The 15,369-nt window shown below is 44.7% G+C and overlaps 5 protein-coding genes across 6 annotated transcripts in view; 3 read left to right on the top strand and 2 right to left on the bottom strand.

Annotated features, from left to right (window-relative positions):
* LOC135350106 (serine-protein kinase ATM-like) overlaps positions 1 to 15,369 on the bottom strand; it is a 31,690-nt gene that overhangs the window by 1,390 nt on the left and 14,931 nt on the right. Inside the window, exons 27-48 of the mRNA XM_064548820.1 lie at positions 14,999 to 15,248; positions 14,609 to 14,848; positions 14,032 to 14,382; positions 12,839 to 13,112; positions 12,448 to 12,609; positions 12,233 to 12,308; positions 8,943 to 9,087; positions 8,676 to 8,852; positions 8,308 to 8,567; positions 7,815 to 8,191; positions 7,690 to 7,748; positions 7,311 to 7,582; positions 6,660 to 7,047; positions 6,366 to 6,554; positions 3,949 to 4,280; positions 3,716 to 3,839; positions 3,414 to 3,497; positions 3,238 to 3,351; positions 2,998 to 3,171; positions 2,399 to 2,758; positions 659 to 775; positions 168 to 329 (exon numbers count right to left, since the gene is read on the bottom strand). Coding sequence (XP_064404890.1) covers positions 168 to 329; positions 659 to 775; positions 2,399 to 2,758; positions 2,998 to 3,171; positions 3,238 to 3,351; positions 3,414 to 3,497; positions 3,716 to 3,839; positions 3,949 to 4,280; positions 6,366 to 6,554; positions 6,660 to 7,047; positions 7,311 to 7,582; positions 7,690 to 7,748; positions 7,815 to 8,191; positions 8,308 to 8,567; positions 8,676 to 8,852; positions 8,943 to 9,087; positions 12,233 to 12,308; positions 12,448 to 12,609; positions 12,839 to 13,112; positions 14,032 to 14,382; positions 14,609 to 14,848; positions 14,999 to 15,248 — 4,687 coding nt within the window. The remainder of the gene's footprint in view (positions 1 to 167; positions 330 to 658; positions 776 to 2,398; positions 2,759 to 2,997; positions 3,172 to 3,237; positions 3,352 to 3,413; positions 3,498 to 3,715; positions 3,840 to 3,948; positions 4,281 to 6,365; positions 6,555 to 6,659; positions 7,048 to 7,310; positions 7,583 to 7,689; positions 7,749 to 7,814; positions 8,192 to 8,307; positions 8,568 to 8,675; positions 8,853 to 8,942; positions 9,088 to 12,232; positions 12,309 to 12,447; positions 12,610 to 12,838; positions 13,113 to 14,031; positions 14,383 to 14,608; positions 14,849 to 14,998; positions 15,249 to 15,369) is intronic.
* Positions 941 to 2,403, top strand: LOC135350144 (TNF receptor-associated factor 5-like). Its single transcript, XM_064548872.1, has one exon. The coding sequence runs from the start codon at positions 965 to 967 to the stop codon at positions 2,318 to 2,320; it is 1,356 nt and encodes a 451-aa protein (XP_064404942.1). The 5' UTR covers positions 941 to 964; the 3' UTR covers positions 2,321 to 2,403.
* On the bottom strand, positions 4,615 to 6,280 carry LOC135350145 (TNF receptor-associated factor 5-like). Of its 2 annotated transcripts, XM_064548874.1 has the most exons (2): positions 5,335 to 6,280; positions 4,615 to 5,003 (listed from the first exon to the last, which is right to left on the bottom strand). In XM_064548874.1, the coding sequence occupies exons 1-2, from the start codon at positions 6,086 to 6,088 to the stop codon at positions 4,876 to 4,878; spliced, it is 882 nt and encodes a 293-aa protein (XP_064404944.1). In that variant the 5' UTR covers positions 6,089 to 6,280; the 3' UTR covers positions 4,615 to 4,875. The 2 variants fall into 2 exon arrangements, with proteins under 2 accessions (XP_064404944.1, XP_064404943.1); XM_064548873.1 differs by having other exon boundaries at positions 4,615 to 6,279.
* LOC135350140 (TNF receptor-associated factor 2-like) lies at positions 9,136 to 10,729 on the top strand. The gene has a single exon (XM_064548868.1). It carries the CDS (start codon positions 9,208 to 9,210, stop codon positions 10,663 to 10,665), a length of 1,458 nt encoding a protein of 485 aa, XP_064404938.1. The 5' UTR covers positions 9,136 to 9,207; the 3' UTR covers positions 10,666 to 10,729.
* On the top strand, positions 10,753 to 12,387 carry LOC135350142 (TNF receptor-associated factor 5-like). The gene has a single exon (XM_064548870.1). The coding sequence runs from the start codon at positions 10,785 to 10,787 to the stop codon at positions 12,207 to 12,209; it is 1,425 nt and encodes a 474-aa protein (XP_064404940.1). The 5' UTR covers positions 10,753 to 10,784; the 3' UTR covers positions 12,210 to 12,387.

Raw genomic sequence — 15,369 nt, forward strand, 5'->3', positions numbered from 1 at the left:
CAACAAGGACTGTAATATTAGGACGAGAGGGAAATCACCTACATGTGTATGTAAAATTATAGTTACACGCTGTCGCAAAATAATTTCAAATTCAAAACCAAATCTAATGGTACTGTATCTGCTCAGTAAGGTATAGGGTGCAGTGGTCCCACCATGGTCTGACTCACAGTAAGTTTCTTTCTGCAGTCCATTGATGACCAGTCGTTGGGTTGGTAGCGATGATGAGCCCCCTGCTGGTGGTTTCTAGGGGGGCCAATCAGATACTGCCCCAGAGGACACGTCTCCTCACACCATTCCACAATACCTGAGCGCTGAGACAACGGGATCACCTGGAGGTAACAAAGAAAAGAACAAAGAATCACAAGAGCACATTAGAGTTCAGTTTACCCTCCAATCTATTGCCATTATACTGCCTGTACAATAATTATACACATGCCACTACTGGCCTCGTATTCAGCTGGTCTATCGGGCTGTGAAATGCACATGATTTTTAATGGATATTTCACATTTCATGGTATGTACTATCCTTGAAATTCTTAATTTTAATAGGTGTTATCAATGATTTGCCCATGAAAAGGCAATTAAGTCATTGTGATTAATCCATAACATTTTCCCTGAAAAGTAATGGATATGCACCCAACAGTGTGCAATATGTTACCTTGTATGTGCGGACACAGAGCCTTCTCTTGCTGGTGGTGGGCTCCTTCTTGAGCAGTCGGTTGACTAGCACAAACACTTGTTGCATGACTGCATCCTGACGTAGATCATCCTTTCCCTGTAGAGGAAAAGTTATAGTGTTTAGAACATGGTGAGCATTGCACCAAATATGGATAATGTTCCATAATAAATTATGGCAGTAGGTCATTAATCTTAGCCACACAGGTTCAACACTGTACGTGCACACAAGTAATGGAATGTTAATTGTATTCATAACATGGTATTAGATATCACATGATCTTGAAAAATGGCATCGCCAAACAACATTCAAGCTGCTTGTTATGTGGCTGAACCAGATCAATCACCACCACCTCATGTTGTTCAAGAACCTCCCACTAACGAAACAGCTGAACTAGACTATGACTTTGTCGAGCAGCCTGACCAAGACTACTTCTGTCCTGTGAGCTTAGAGCTACTTGTTGAGCCACACCAAACGTCATGCTGCGGCCATCACATCTCCCAGCAAGCTGCTAACAGACTCATAAGAGAACGAAAGCCATGCCCAATGTGCAAAGAAGACAACTTTGCTACTCATGAGGACAAGTTCTTCAAACGCAATTGCATCAACAAGCTTAAGGTTTACTGCTCCCACAAGAAGAGTGAGTGTGAGTGGACGGGGGAACTGGGGGACCTGAACCACCACACCACTGCCTGTCCAAAACGTCCCTGGAAGTGCCAGTATTGTGATCATGAATCGATCTACGAGATGGGACCAACTGACCACACCCCCAACTGCCCCAACTTCCCCCTGCCCTGTCCCAACCAATGTGAGATTGGTACCGTCCCTCGCTGCCAAGCTGATAGCCACCTGCTGGAGTGCCCCCTACAACTAGTGGAGTGTAAGTTTGCTGGTACTGGATGTAACGTGAAGGTTCCTCGAAGAGATATGGCGGGTCACATGACAGAGAATGCCCAACACCACCTCATGACAGCCACCCTCCTCAATCTGAGACTCACGAGAGAGCTACACCAGAAAATGGAGGAGAAAGATCAACAGATTACTGAGCTGAAACAGCAGATGACAGATAAAATCGCAGCTCAGCTTGATCAGCAAAAAGAATATTTTGATTCCAAACTACAAAACCAAACCGAAACTTTCGATGCAAAGTTTCAGCAACAAGCAATGAAGCTAAACACCATAGAGGCTAATAGTTCATTTCTTAGATATTCTATCGGCTTACCTGTTAGATTCACTTGTCACAAGCTTACTCTTTCCGAATTCAAGAAATTTCAGGCAGAGGGACGTAGCTGGTTTAGTGAACCTTTCTACAACTACCCAGGAGGGTACAGATTCAAACTAAACATTGACATCGATGAAACGAATTTGTCGGCTTATCTCTATTTGTTAAAGGGTGACTATGACGATGAGAGGCAATGGCCTATAAAAGTCACAGTGCGCCTAACCATGCTCAACCAGCAAAGAGACAACAATCATCACGAATGCCCAGTGATTGAGGTCAGGTACCAGCAAGCAGCAGGAGAAAAGTTCGTGTGTATCGATGAGGAATACTTCCCTCTTAATCGATTACAATCATATGTTCGTATTAAATACTTGTACAATGATAGCATCAAATTTAAACTAGAGCTAAAAATAAAACATTAACTTGAGAGGAACGTGAATGTTTTAATTTTCCTGTACCTGTATATTATTGTTGTTTTACGTAATTATATTATGAATCACCTTGACTAGTTGCCTCCTCCTCTTCCCGTCCGAGCCCACACAGGAGATGACCTTGGGCAGGTTCACACCGCCAGCCAGCTCAAAGAATGGATCAAATCCATCCACACACACCACATTCTCATATGCACAGCTAGGGTCCACCTCGATGTCAATAGTGGGCACGGCTGCTCCCCTCTTGGTGAGCTTGAGGAGGGGGCAGTTGGCGGGTAGGGGGAACGGTCCTCTCTGGTTCTTCATAGTCGAAACATCGTGGTAGGCCAGGTCCATATAGGCATCACACAGCTGCTCGGCAGACTGGATCAGAGCAGAGTTCTGTTTGCGAAGCTTTGTGATCAGGGCACTTGCAGCCTTCACTTTGTCCTGAGGGGAAAGGAAACACTTTCGTTAAGCATGCACGTAATAGCCACAATACATGAGTAACTGTCTTTAAGGGATGGCATAGTATCAATAGAAAATAAACGCCATCTACATCTAAGATGACACCTACTGTACTGTACTCTACTGTACTGTAGTATTTACTGTACATACATGTACATATGATGGGCATGAAAGTAAGTAAAAATAGAGAGAATTATCGGTGAAGGCAAGTGGTAACTGACCTCATCCACAGAACGTCCACTCCCTCCCTTGCGACTGAGACGACTGGTTCTCCCTGAGCTCTTGCCGCTCACATGACCAGAGCTGGAGAACTTGTCGTCCTTGCTAGCATTGCTCAGAGCCAGGATACTGTACAAGCAATGGTGGGGGTGGTCCAAAGCCGTCCGGTAGATGATCTGTACACACAAAAATAATAGTAAATATAGCATCTTTGAATGGCCATAACTTTAATGAGTATTTACACTTTGCAGTGTTTGTTGGAAGGGGTCAGAGTCCAAAGTTCGGGCACTCATCCTAGCAGCCAGTTGGTACATGAGAGGAAGGAATTTCCTCGTCTCAAGAGTCTTCACACCATTCTGTACGAGGGGGTGGGGTGAACGACACCACGTACATGGATGGTGATTAAGAGCTAGCTTACTGTAATGATCTGGTTGACTTGTGGTAGATTGGAGTTAGCAAACCAGAGAGCGACCAATCGAAACACTCTCAGGTCATGCTCATCCTGCGTTAAACAAGCCAATAATTATCATAATGGGGGAAAGTGGGGAACAAAGAGAGAGTGGGGGATAGTAAAAGCGGGTAAACAATAGTGTTAGGCATACGCAAAAGCAAGCCTGCAATGTGTATGTATGAGATAATGTGTATGTATGAGATAAGACCACAAAAACATTATAAGTCCCTCTATGAGATATCCCACCACCAATGCATGGTTAGACTCACGCCAGCTTTGAGGCAGAGGATGTAGTTGTGTAGCGCCTTCTCTAGGAAGTCTTGCTTCTCCCCCAGTAGATTACCCATGGCTATCTCGTCCTCACTGCTATGAGCCTGGAGCATATGCACATGTCTACAAAGAGAGAAGTATTGACAGTTAAAAGGTGTACAACAATATACTGTTACACATCACAACAGACATACATTGTAAGGATAAACACGCACGCACGCACACACAGAACCTTCTTATCTGCTCGGCATCAACGGACATGGTTTGTATCTTATGTAGCTCTTGTTTGGAGGTCTCCAGCAGCTGCTTCTTGTTTAGGAATGAGTTGGACTCCATGTGTCTCTGAATCCTCTTATACTGAGTGTCTGAGTACCTAGCTAGAGTGAGGTAAGCCTTGACCACACCAGAGCTGCCTCTCTGGTCCGCCATCATGGAGACAGACTTCTCAAGGTATTTGGACATGATGACTGAGGGACTCTCTGACTGAGTGTCCGCAAGCCAGCTGCCGTACAGAGAGAGGGCCAGTGGGTACAGGGCCACCACGTCAGGCGGGAACTGGGACAGCTGAACCAAAAAGTTACCAAAATGATGAATTAACATGACAAAGGGTACATAGGAGTAATTCAGGAGGTACGACAGGCGTGGTGCGGCTCAAGCAATTAGCCTTTGATTGAGCAATAATTATCCGCCCACGTCGTATGTTTTTGCAGGCTAATTGCTTGAGCTGCACCGCGCCTGTCGGACTTCTTCTGGGAGTAATTTAGCAATTACAAAAAAGTATATAATATATACTGTATAGCGGATTACTTTCGTATTGTAGAGCATCATACGAAAATTAAAACTACGAAATTATTCTACCGCAATAGGTTTAATGTCACTATTCTAAGCTGTATGAATATTTAAAATACGAAATATTGAAATGAGTAGTTCATACGAAAATTTGCACCAACAAAAATTATCCGCTATATACGGTATAAATGATCATAATAATTATATAAAGCTATAGGTTAAACACACCAAAATATACATGTACATGTATATATGTACTACAGTAAAGTTTTTTTGAGCTATGGCTACGTACATGTATCTACCGTAATGTGCACTTGGAACTTAAGAGCGTCGTTAAGAAGATACAGAACGTCTTGCTCTGCGTTTCCAGCTAGTGATGGTAATTCTCCAATGACTTTAGTTTCAAATTTTCCATCGACATTTTCATCACTTTCATCACCTTCGTCTTGACTTTGTACTGAGCCAAACATGTCCAGGAGGTTTTGATTGCGACGGAAGCTGAAAAGAGAATTTTTTTTCCTGAGGCTGATTGTTTTTTTCAAAGAAAAATGATTCTTATCTTCATGCTGATTTAGCAATTCTAGCATGATAGTACAGACAATACTAGGTTCATCAGAGCTACACTGGGCTGTTAGATAAGCAGAGGGAGGGTCATCAGCATCTATTTTGATGTGAAATTTGATTCCGTTCAAATGGGATAGAGGTTCGCTCAGCCACCCATTATTTTGCTCTAAGGAGCTAAAATTGGGTAGAGTAATTTCATAGTGAACAAACCCAAGCGTCGCCATGAAGAACCGCGAGAACTTTGAATGACTCTCATATAACCCACCAACTTGCTGTTTCAGCTCAACAATCTGTTGATCTTTCTCCTCCATTTTCTTATGTAGCTCCTTCGTGAGTCTCAGGTTGAGGAGGGTGGCTGTCATGAGGTGGTGTTGGGCATTCTCTGTCATGTGACCCGCCAGATCTCTTCGAGGGACCTTCACGTCACATCCAGTACTAGCAAACTCACACTCCACTAGTTGTAGGGGGCACTCTAGTAGGTGGCTATCAGCTTGGCAACGAGAGAGGGTACCGATCTCACATTGGTTGGGACAGGACAGGGGGTAGTTGGGACAGTTGGGGGTGTGGTCAGTTGGTCCGGTCTCGTAGATCGATTCATGATCGCAATATTGGCACTTCCAGGGACGTTTTGGACAGGAGGTGGTATGGTGGTTCAGGTCCCCCAGTTCCCCCGTCCACTCACACCCACTCTTCTTGTGGGGACAGCGAACCTTAAGCTGACGAATTTTTCTCTTAAAATACTTGTCAGATTGAGTGTTGAATTCATCATCTTTACACATTGGACAAGGCTTTTGTTCTCTTATGAGTCTGTTGGCAGCTTGCTGGGAGACGTGATGGCCGCAGCATGACGTCTGGTGTGGCTCAACAAGTAGCTCTAAGCTCACAGGACAGAAGTAGTCTTGGTCAGGCTGCTCGACAAAGTCGTAGTCTAGTTCAGCTGTTTCGTTAGTGGGAGGTTCTTGAACAACATGAGGTGGTGACTGATCTGGTTCAGCCACACAACGGTTCTTTGATGCCATGTTGAGCGATATGCATGCACTAACTATATATACAGCTACGTATTATAGTTGCTGCTGCTACAGAGTGTTCAGCCTTTCGATTTGCCACAGGAACTCTTGATTTTCGACAAAATACACACATGCAAGTGAGGTCAAACTTTGAGCTCTATAGCTAATCAACTGTGTAGATCATCTGGGGGAATTCTAATATGCTGACCACTGATAACTAATTCCATTAGTATGTATAGATATGTACACACTACACATTCGGTGGTTGCAAGCACTCTCACGGTCTCACCTGTCCAAACTTGTGCAGCAAGGACTTCAACAGAGCCATGGCGAGGGGCCCCTCTCCCCTCTCCCACTCAATCTTTGCTTCCTCCAGTTGTATCCTCCAGGACAGTGATGGACACAGGGAGTCGGGGATATTGTAGCTACTTCTATGAGCTTGCAGCTGCTTCAGGTTGAACAGCCCTCCCTCGGCAACCTGAACAGTTAGTACACATGTACTGATATAACAGAGAAAGAACGCAATGTATGATTGTATGCCGGCCACAATGTACTTACACGAGTAATCTATTTGTTCGCTAACCTGATATCTCCCAGCCTCCCTGGCCAGCTGTGCCTGAGTCAGCATATTGTCCCTAATAGCTCCGAACAAACCCTCCACCCTCCTACGTGTCCACACGTCTGACCGACCCTTCCCCTCTCTACCGGCAGCCTGCAACAGACAGTGCAGTATAGAGTGCCTCTGTGCCAACACTGGCTCCACGAATTGGTAGTCACAGTCAAGGTGAGGTAGTCTAACAGCCCAGTCGTCAAGAAATCCCAGCCCCGCGTCTTGAGAGGATTGGGGAGATACAAGGACGCTGGTACTCGCCTCCTCCAGCTCTAGTAGGGAGAGGAGCTTGCTGAGGGACGGGTAGAGGCTATACGTGCTCTCCAGACCACCAGAACACAGCGGCTGGATCACATGACACCTGTGTATGTACAGTACGTAGGCAGCTATAATTATATAATACACATGTAGGGCATTACATAAATACTTAAATATAAAAAAGCAATTTAAGCTGTAAATGTGCTGGAACATTTTTTGAATGAAACAGACTGACAAATACGATAGTACAAATGCACGTAGAAATATAAGCATATTGCATTAAGACTAGCAAGAACCCAAGTACGGTGCACTAAACGTAAAGCATATAGACAGAAAGAATAGAGCACAATTTGACCCCCAGCCCACCTTGCTTCTGAGAGGCAGCTCTCTACCAGGGTTGGTTCCCCGTCCCTCAATGCTGCGATGCAGTTATATACACTCTGATGGTAGCCACCCTTCCCACCGGTCGGTCCAAAAGGGGCGTGTCTCTGGGTGTGGTCTCCCCAGTGAGTCATCCTCCAGGAAGCCTCGTACTGGTACTCCTCCACCTCCCCACCACTCGCCCCCTCACCCCACACACTCTCCACACCACACAGGTACATGTTGAGGATCGGAGTGAGCCCCAGCTGATGGAGACTCTGGAGAGAGATAAGATACTTATACAGCTTGGAAGGAAGTCTTTGTGGATGTATGCAACTTCAACAGCATTAATGCATGTATAGGTACATGTGTATATTGTGTATACCTCTGCAACACGTGATTCACATGACGACCCAGACACTTGCATCTGGAGACTATAGGAACCTACACAAACAACAAAATATATAATTATATTGACCTAGTCTGTGTATTCTTAAAATGTCTACTTACTGAGAGCCTTGTGCCACTGTCCCTCGTGCTCGTACAGTCTCACTCTAGTAGCCTCATCAGTCGCATGTGCAGAGCGTGCCCCGTACAAACTGTCAGGCTCTCCGATTCTACTGTACGCTTCCAGTAATAACCTTTGCGCTTTAACCTCTGCACTCCGCCCAAGGCTATCTCCCGAGTGGTCCAGTTCATCAGAGACAGAGCTGGAGGAGCTGCGACTGCGATGGTGGCGGCCATTAGTTGAGGACTTGACGCCATTCCAGATCTCTATGTAGAGGAGCGACGTAAAGTAGGCGGAGCATTGCTGGGCTGCCATAGCAACACTGAGGAAGTTGAGATCGAGCCAAAAGTTGTTATCCCAGGGAGTGCTAGGGCCACGGCTGCAGATAGATAGAAGGAGTATAAATTCATAGCAGCCTGTTCTTGTTACATACACTGTACGTACATGCAAGACACACAAACAATAATTATGATAACTTATTATGGATGAACTTACGATTGGTTGGGTCTGTCCACAGTTCGTAGGTACATGATCATGTTGAGCATGGTTCGTACGGAGTCTGGGTTCACAGGTGTGACGTGTGAGGGGTGTGCCTGTGTGGAGGATGAGGGGGTGGAGGGACGTGAGGAAATGACCGACACAACGGCCGTGAAGAAGAGCTGCACATTGTGAGAGAGGATTTGACGAAACTCTTCATTGTTCAGAGAGAGAATGTCGTGAATTAGGTAAGGGAACACCTCCTCACAAAGTTCAACCTGCATAAATGTATGCAGCAAAAATTGAAGTACACATAAAGCATATAAGTGAATATATATGGTTTCAGAATCAATAAGAGAACATTCTCAACGGTAGTAGATCTTCACCTTGACTTTACAGACTGGCCCGAGTAGCTGGAGCACCTCATCCGTGACTGCCTCACAGCGTATGAGAGACGTTACTAGTCGTGTGAGCCACTCCCCATGAGACTCTGCAGGAACCCAGAGGTCAGAGAGGTCAACCAGGCCGGTAGAGGACAAGGGTCGAGAGGCTGCCTTGGACGTCTAAAATGAACAAAATCTAGGATTCTATACTTGTACAATTAAGGTAACACAACTATTATATGTACATATACGTCACTCTCAGGCGTTCACCTTTTTCTTTCTTTGCTGCCTAAATGGCTCCAAATAAAGGCACCAGTCGTGAGTGTGATCCTCCAAAGACTTGAGAGCCACTAGACCTTTCTTGGTTGCTAGGATACCCCGCAAACATTCACCACTTGCCTGAACCACAGATATCCTGTGGGGAAGAATTGATTCCTAGTAATTATATTCATGACCTGCATTATATACATATGTTCACAAGATGCACTCCTGATGTTCATAGTTTAAGAAACCGCCCCATTATAGACAACTAAACATGACAGAACTAACAAAAGATGGCCAAGACGACTTTGGCATCACAGAGAACACTGAGGCATTTGAAACAGAAGTAGCTACAAGCAATCAACTGTTAAGTCAGAGTCAACAAGATTCAGAAGCTGAGCCAGACTATGATTTTGTTCAACAGCCCGACTCGGAGTACTTCTGTCCTGTGAGTTCAGAATTGCTTGTAGAGCCACACCAAACGTCATGCTGCGGCCAGCACATCTCCCAGCAAGCTGCTAACAGACTTATCAGAGAGCAAAAGCCTTGTCCAATGTGCAAAGACGATGAATTCAATACTCAAGTTGACAAGTACTTTACACGAAAAGTTCGTCAGCTTAACGTTCGCTGTCCCCACAAGAAGAGTGGGTGTGAGTGGACAGGGGAACTGGGGGACCTGAACCACCACACCACTGCCTGTCCAAAACGTCCCTGGAAGTGCAAGTATTGTGAATTCGAGGAAACCTACGAGATTGGTAACGAACACATTCCTGTTTGTGCTAACTATCCGTTCGCCTGTCCCAACCAATGTGGTGTTGGTACATTTCGTCGCCGTGATGCTGAGAAACATCTTCTGGAGTGCCCCCTACAACTAGTGGAGTGTGAGTTTGCTGGTACTGGATGTGACGTGAAGGTTCCTCGAAGAGATCTAGCGAGTCACATGACAGAGAATGCCCAACACCACCTCATGACAGCCACCCTCCTCAACCTGAGACTCACGAGAGAGCTACACCAGAAAATGGAAGAGAAAGACCAACAGATTGTTGAGCTGAAACAGAAAATGACAGAACTGGATATAAATATGTGTGAAGAAATACGCTATCTCAGAGCTGACATCAAAAAGCAGCTAAAGCCCACACCCTCCCCCCAACATCAACACCCTCAAAATCTCCCTCCAGAAAAGCCAAGCCCCAGACGACAGCCATCTAGACCCCAACAGAGAACAGAAGGCTCCACCAGGAGGGCTCAGGCTACAGCAGCTCCTACGGTGGCTAACAAAGTGACTACTACAATTATCACACTAAAGGAATTCTCCAAGCAACAAGCTAGTAGCAAGAATGGCAGCTGGTACAGTGACATTATAAACTGTGAGGAGTACCAATTTAAGTTGGGGATAGAGACCAATGGACTTGGTGAAGCTCGCGGCAACCATCTCTCAGCGTACCTCCATCTGCAGGCTGGAGAGAATGACCAGATGCTCCGCTGGCCAATAAAGGTGAAAGTGAAAGTAGAACTGCTCAATCAACGAGAAAACAAGGAACACAAACAAGTGGTGGGAAGCGTACTATTTAGGAAGCCAGCGACAGTCTGGGATTGTGGAATGATTGGAATTAACACAAAATCGTTCGCTATAAGAGATCTAGGATACAATGCTCACAAACACACGGAATATTTACAGAATGACTGTCTAAGTTTCAACGTAATGCTAAAAATTGAACATAGTTACTATTAGTGATGTAATCTTGAGTAGATCTACCATAAAATATATTCATAACGTGGGGGCATACCCGTTTTAAAATGCATCACATGATTCTGTAAATTGGTACATGTATATAGCTAGCTAGTGCAAGCATGGCATCAAAGTGTGTGGCTGAACCAGATCAGTCACCACCTCATGTTGTTCAAGACCCTCCCACTAACGAAACAGCTGAACTAGCTATAGACTATGACTTTGTCGAGCAGCCTGACCAAGACTACTTCTGTCCTGTGAGCTTAGAGCTACTTGTTGAGCCACACCAAACGTCATGCTGCGGCCATCACATCTCCCAGCAAGCTGCTAATAGACTTGGTAGAGAACGAAAGCCTTGTCCAATGTGCAAGAAGGACAAATTTGGTACTCACGAAGATTTGTACTTCAAGAGAAAAGTTCGCCAGCTTAAGGTTCGCTGTCCCTACAAAAAGAGTGGGTGTGAGTGGACGGGGGAACTGGGGGACCTGAACCACCACATCACTGCCTGTCCAAAACGTCCCTGGAAGTGCCAATATTGTGACTTTAAATCGATCTACGAGATGGGACCAACTGACCACACCCCCAACTGTGCCAACTACCCACTGCCCTGTCCCAACCAATGTGAGATCGGTACCGTCCCTCGCTGCCAAGCTGATAGCCACCTGCTGGAGTGCCCCCTACAACTAGTGGAGTGTGAGTTTGCTGGTAATGGATGTGACGTGAAGGTCCCTCGAAGAGATCTGGCTGGTCACATGACAGAAAATGCCCAACACCACCTCATGACAGCTACCCTCCTCAACCTGAGACTCACGAAAGAGCTACACCAGAAAATGGAGGAGAAAGATCAACAGATTGTCGAATTAAAACAGCAGCTGACAGAGCAAGAAACAAAAAGGACAACTAAAAATGAGCTTCAACAGCAGACCAAGGACATCGATACTAAGCTTCAACAGCAGACCAAATACCTCGATACCAAGCGTCAACAGCAGACCAAGGACCTCGATACTAAGCTTCAACAGCAGACAAGGGACCTAGATACTAAGCTTCAACAGCAGACCAAGGACCTCGATACTAAGCTTCAACAGCAGTTAGAAACGTCTATCCAGCTGTCAACATTCACTTGTCATACACACACTCTAACTGGCTTCAATCGATGTCAGGCAACAGGAGGTGATGGTAGCTGGTACAGTGAACCTTTCTACAACTATCCAGGAGGGTACAAGTTTGAACTAAACATTGACACCAATGGATATGGGAGTGCTGAGGGAACACATATCTCACCCTTCCTCTATCTGTTCAAAGGTGACTATGACACAAAGCTACACTGGCCACTAAAGCTCATAGTGATACTGGATATGCTCAACCAAGAAGAAGATCACGGGGACCATTCGGCGACCACGGCGATGGAGTTCAAACAAGCGAATAGCGATATCAATTATAAATTAATCGGAAGTACCTACAAGTTCTACCCCTTAGCACAATTGAAAGCAAAAAACTATCTAAGAAACAACGAAATAAAGTTCAGGCTTTGGCTTAAAGTTATGTAGTTGACTATAAACACTGAACTCACTGCTTGTCTTGTAGAAGCAGTCCGAGTTGATGTAGAATAGTTACTGTGATGTCATCACACTGAGTAGAAAAAGACCCTGCATAGAGTCATTAGAGTCATTATAGTCAGTATATATAGCTATTGTGTATAATTATGAACTTTTGAATGAAAATATACAAGAGAAACGATGACATTATACAGTCTAATATTTTTATCCTAATATACATGTAGTTCACCTTGTTTCCCGTTGTTAACTGGTATGGCGATACAGCCGAGGTCAGTGGGTCCTATCTCCCCCAGACAGCGAGACACCTCACAGGAATGGTCGGTGGTGGTAGAGGCAGACTGACTGTAGGTCACCAGACCTTGGATCAGCTGGAGGACACGGCTGGCTGGACCTGTGTGTCGTGTACAGGGTTGAATAGACTCTATATTGTGTGTACTGTACAGCAAGAGTGAAACGAAACTCAATACAATGTCAAAAAAAGTAAATCTAGAGACGAAGCTTGTGTGAATAGACTAGCCGAAAGTACATTTGATTTTATATACACACACACATTTATATACAGCACATGTGCACGTGCACCATTCTGTTCTTGTATAATAATAGTATTGCTTATCCTTCACCTTGCTTGACCAGAGAGGCCAGTTCAAGCTTAGAGCTGTGGAGTAGTTTCTGAAGGAACGCCAGAGCCTCAGTCCTCGTGGCTTGAGGGCATTGCTGTCCCACTGTCAGGAATCGATCAATCTCGTCCGTGAGTGTGGCCACACCCACTTCCTGTCTCAGTTCCACCTGCTTGGCAATGAGAGTAGAGAACAGCTGGCACTCAGGGAAGGGGTCAAGGTGCACTAGATATTGAGGGGCCACTTTGTCCAGCAAGTATGTCAGTAGACCCATTGCCTGGAGGGGAAGATAACACAATCATTGTTGTAATTAGTTAGCCATGCATGCAGCGTTCTTAGTTACTGTTTTTCTTATTTATTGCATGAAGTGCTAGTTAAGCTTCCTCTAAACACATACACATAGTGTATATAATATTACATGTGTATGAGCATGGACTTACAGTGCCTTTAGTCTATAGAGTAAATAAACGCAATTTGGTACGTGTTAGTACATAAATGTAAATATTTTGAGATTGGAACATTTCTAAGAAAATATGATGATACCATTGTGTTGGTGAACAAATTATCTAAAACATATCCAAAAATATTTCCATGGCAACCAAAGGTGGTGGGTATGTGGTGGTTTATAAAACACCAACATTTTTCTATAGTGGACAATCGCTTAGCGATGGAAAAGACTAATTGTTTTCGGCTAAGGTATGGAACTTTGGCACAACATTCCTGAATAATTTAGCTAACATATGCATGGTTACGTATAGCTTACATAAGTACACGTACTGATTAATACTCAATTATGGGATATTTTAGGTGCCTTTTCGCTTAGCGATGGAACTCAAGCAAATTTGTCGGCTAAGGTCTAATTGTTTTTGCACATTAATTGTTAATAAATTTTCTATCTTTTGATATAAAAAAGTTGTCCAGAAATACTTTAGTTCCGGAGATATTTCATGTTACACAAATATTTTACGATCACCCCAATTTTTACCTAAAATGATTTCCCACTACAACAACTTTTGGGGAAATATTTTCAATTATTCACCTACACAATGGTATCAGCACAATTTCTTAGAAATGTTCCAATCTTGAGATACATTTAAGTACAACTACTCACTCTAGCTGTGGTTAAATTTACTCTCAAAGCTGAAGGCACTGTACTTAAGCTAACTCACACGTACACATAAGTTAACGTGGTTCACCTTGTCCCTGAAACCACTCTGAGCAAACCCAGTCAGCAGAGCCACCAACGAGTGCAGGTGTCTAGTGAGCTCCTCAGGGCATGACTCCAGGCCTGCCCTACACACCCTCTCCAGGGTATCACAGCACAGAGGGAACAGCTGCCCCACACAACCACTGGACAATATTCTAACAACGGTGGCCACAATGTCCATGATGATGAAGGAGCGAGTATTCTCCAGGTCACTCTCCAGCTCTCGACACACTAGCTTCACAAAGAGGTGGTAGGCTAGCAGGTAGCGGCGCTTCTCAAAGGATCGATGAGTAGTTTGTATCCTCACGGCCAGAGAGAGGAGGATCCTCTGAATGTTGTCCTGGAGACAGCAAAATGGAAAAAATGTACAGTTTTTTTTTGTATGTAGTTATTTCAGGTCTATAAAACAATCAAGCCAGCAATTACAATGTGACCTGCCAATTTTAGTTAATAGTACAAGGTACAATCGAGGTTGTTTGCATACGTACTACATACAATACGTAGTACATTCATACACATACACACATACAAGTATAGCTTTGTACAGTAGCGTGGTGTGCACTTACTTTTCTTCTGGAGAGCAGTTTTAAAAAGGACGTTCCAGACGTTGAAGTGCCATAGCAACTAGGCATGTAGTCGAGGGTAGCTCGTATGGCCAATGAGGGGAAGTGAGGGGCACATGGTTCGGGGTCAGAGGTCACCATGTATTTAGCCAGCTGGGAGCGCGAGTCGTGTGGCTCAAACATTCTAGTGAGCAGCTGTACAACAAAGTCGTCCATGCATGCTAGGATGGTCTGGCTCATAACCTGGGAGCAGGTAAAGATCGTCAAAGCAATTCAAAAGATTGGTAACAAATCTGATAAAGTATCAACAGGCTCTGCAGTATGATACTTATAATTATGTAAACTGTATAATTATGCATGTACTACACAGACACTCATTACCCGATAGTTTACCTCTTGTGTGAGATGTTTGACGAGCAGTTTGTTTGCCTCAGAGGCTCTCTTGCGTCTCTCCTCACTGCTCTCCTCACTGTCGTGTTTGTCCTGTTGGGCGTGGTTGGTGAGGATGAGGGCCATGGACGCAGGTAGCGAGTCCTTGAGAAGGATGGTGAGGGGTGTGGCTAGGGTGTGGTCTGACAGAGAGTCCAGCGTAGCCTCGTCACACTTGAACACCAGGAAAGGGACAATTTGAGAAGTGTATGCACTGGAAAGAGTGAGAGAAAAGAGAGCTCAATTCAGGCCAGCCTTTGTTCACACAGAAACTGTTACAGGAACTGTTACAGTAGTGGTTTCAGGGAAGATTAGTAGCTAAAACTACAGTACTT

The sequence above is a fragment of the Halichondria panicea genome, chromosome 16 (genome assembly GCF_963675165.1).
Source record: "Halichondria panicea chromosome 16, odHalPani1.1, whole genome shotgun sequence".
In the NCBI taxonomy this organism is placed as follows: domain Eukaryota; kingdom Metazoa; phylum Porifera; class Demospongiae; order Suberitida; family Halichondriidae; genus Halichondria; species Halichondria panicea.

What these genes read in the sequence shown, in the direction of transcription:
- LOC135350144 (XM_064548872.1), top strand. Translation starts at nt 965, where the DNA reads ATGGCATCGCCAAACAACATTCAAGCTGCTTGTTATGTGGCTGAACCA.
- LOC135350145 (XM_064548873.1), bottom strand. Translation starts at nt 6,088, where the DNA reads ATGGCATCAAAGAACCGTTGTGTGGCTGAACCAGATCAGTCACCACCT.
- LOC135350140 (XM_064548868.1), top strand. Translation starts at nt 9,208, where the DNA reads ATGACAGAACTAACAAAAGATGGCCAAGACGACTTTGGCATCACAGAG.
- LOC135350142 (XM_064548870.1), top strand. Translation starts at nt 10,785, where the DNA reads ATGGCATCAAAGTGTGTGGCTGAACCAGATCAGTCACCACCTCATGTT.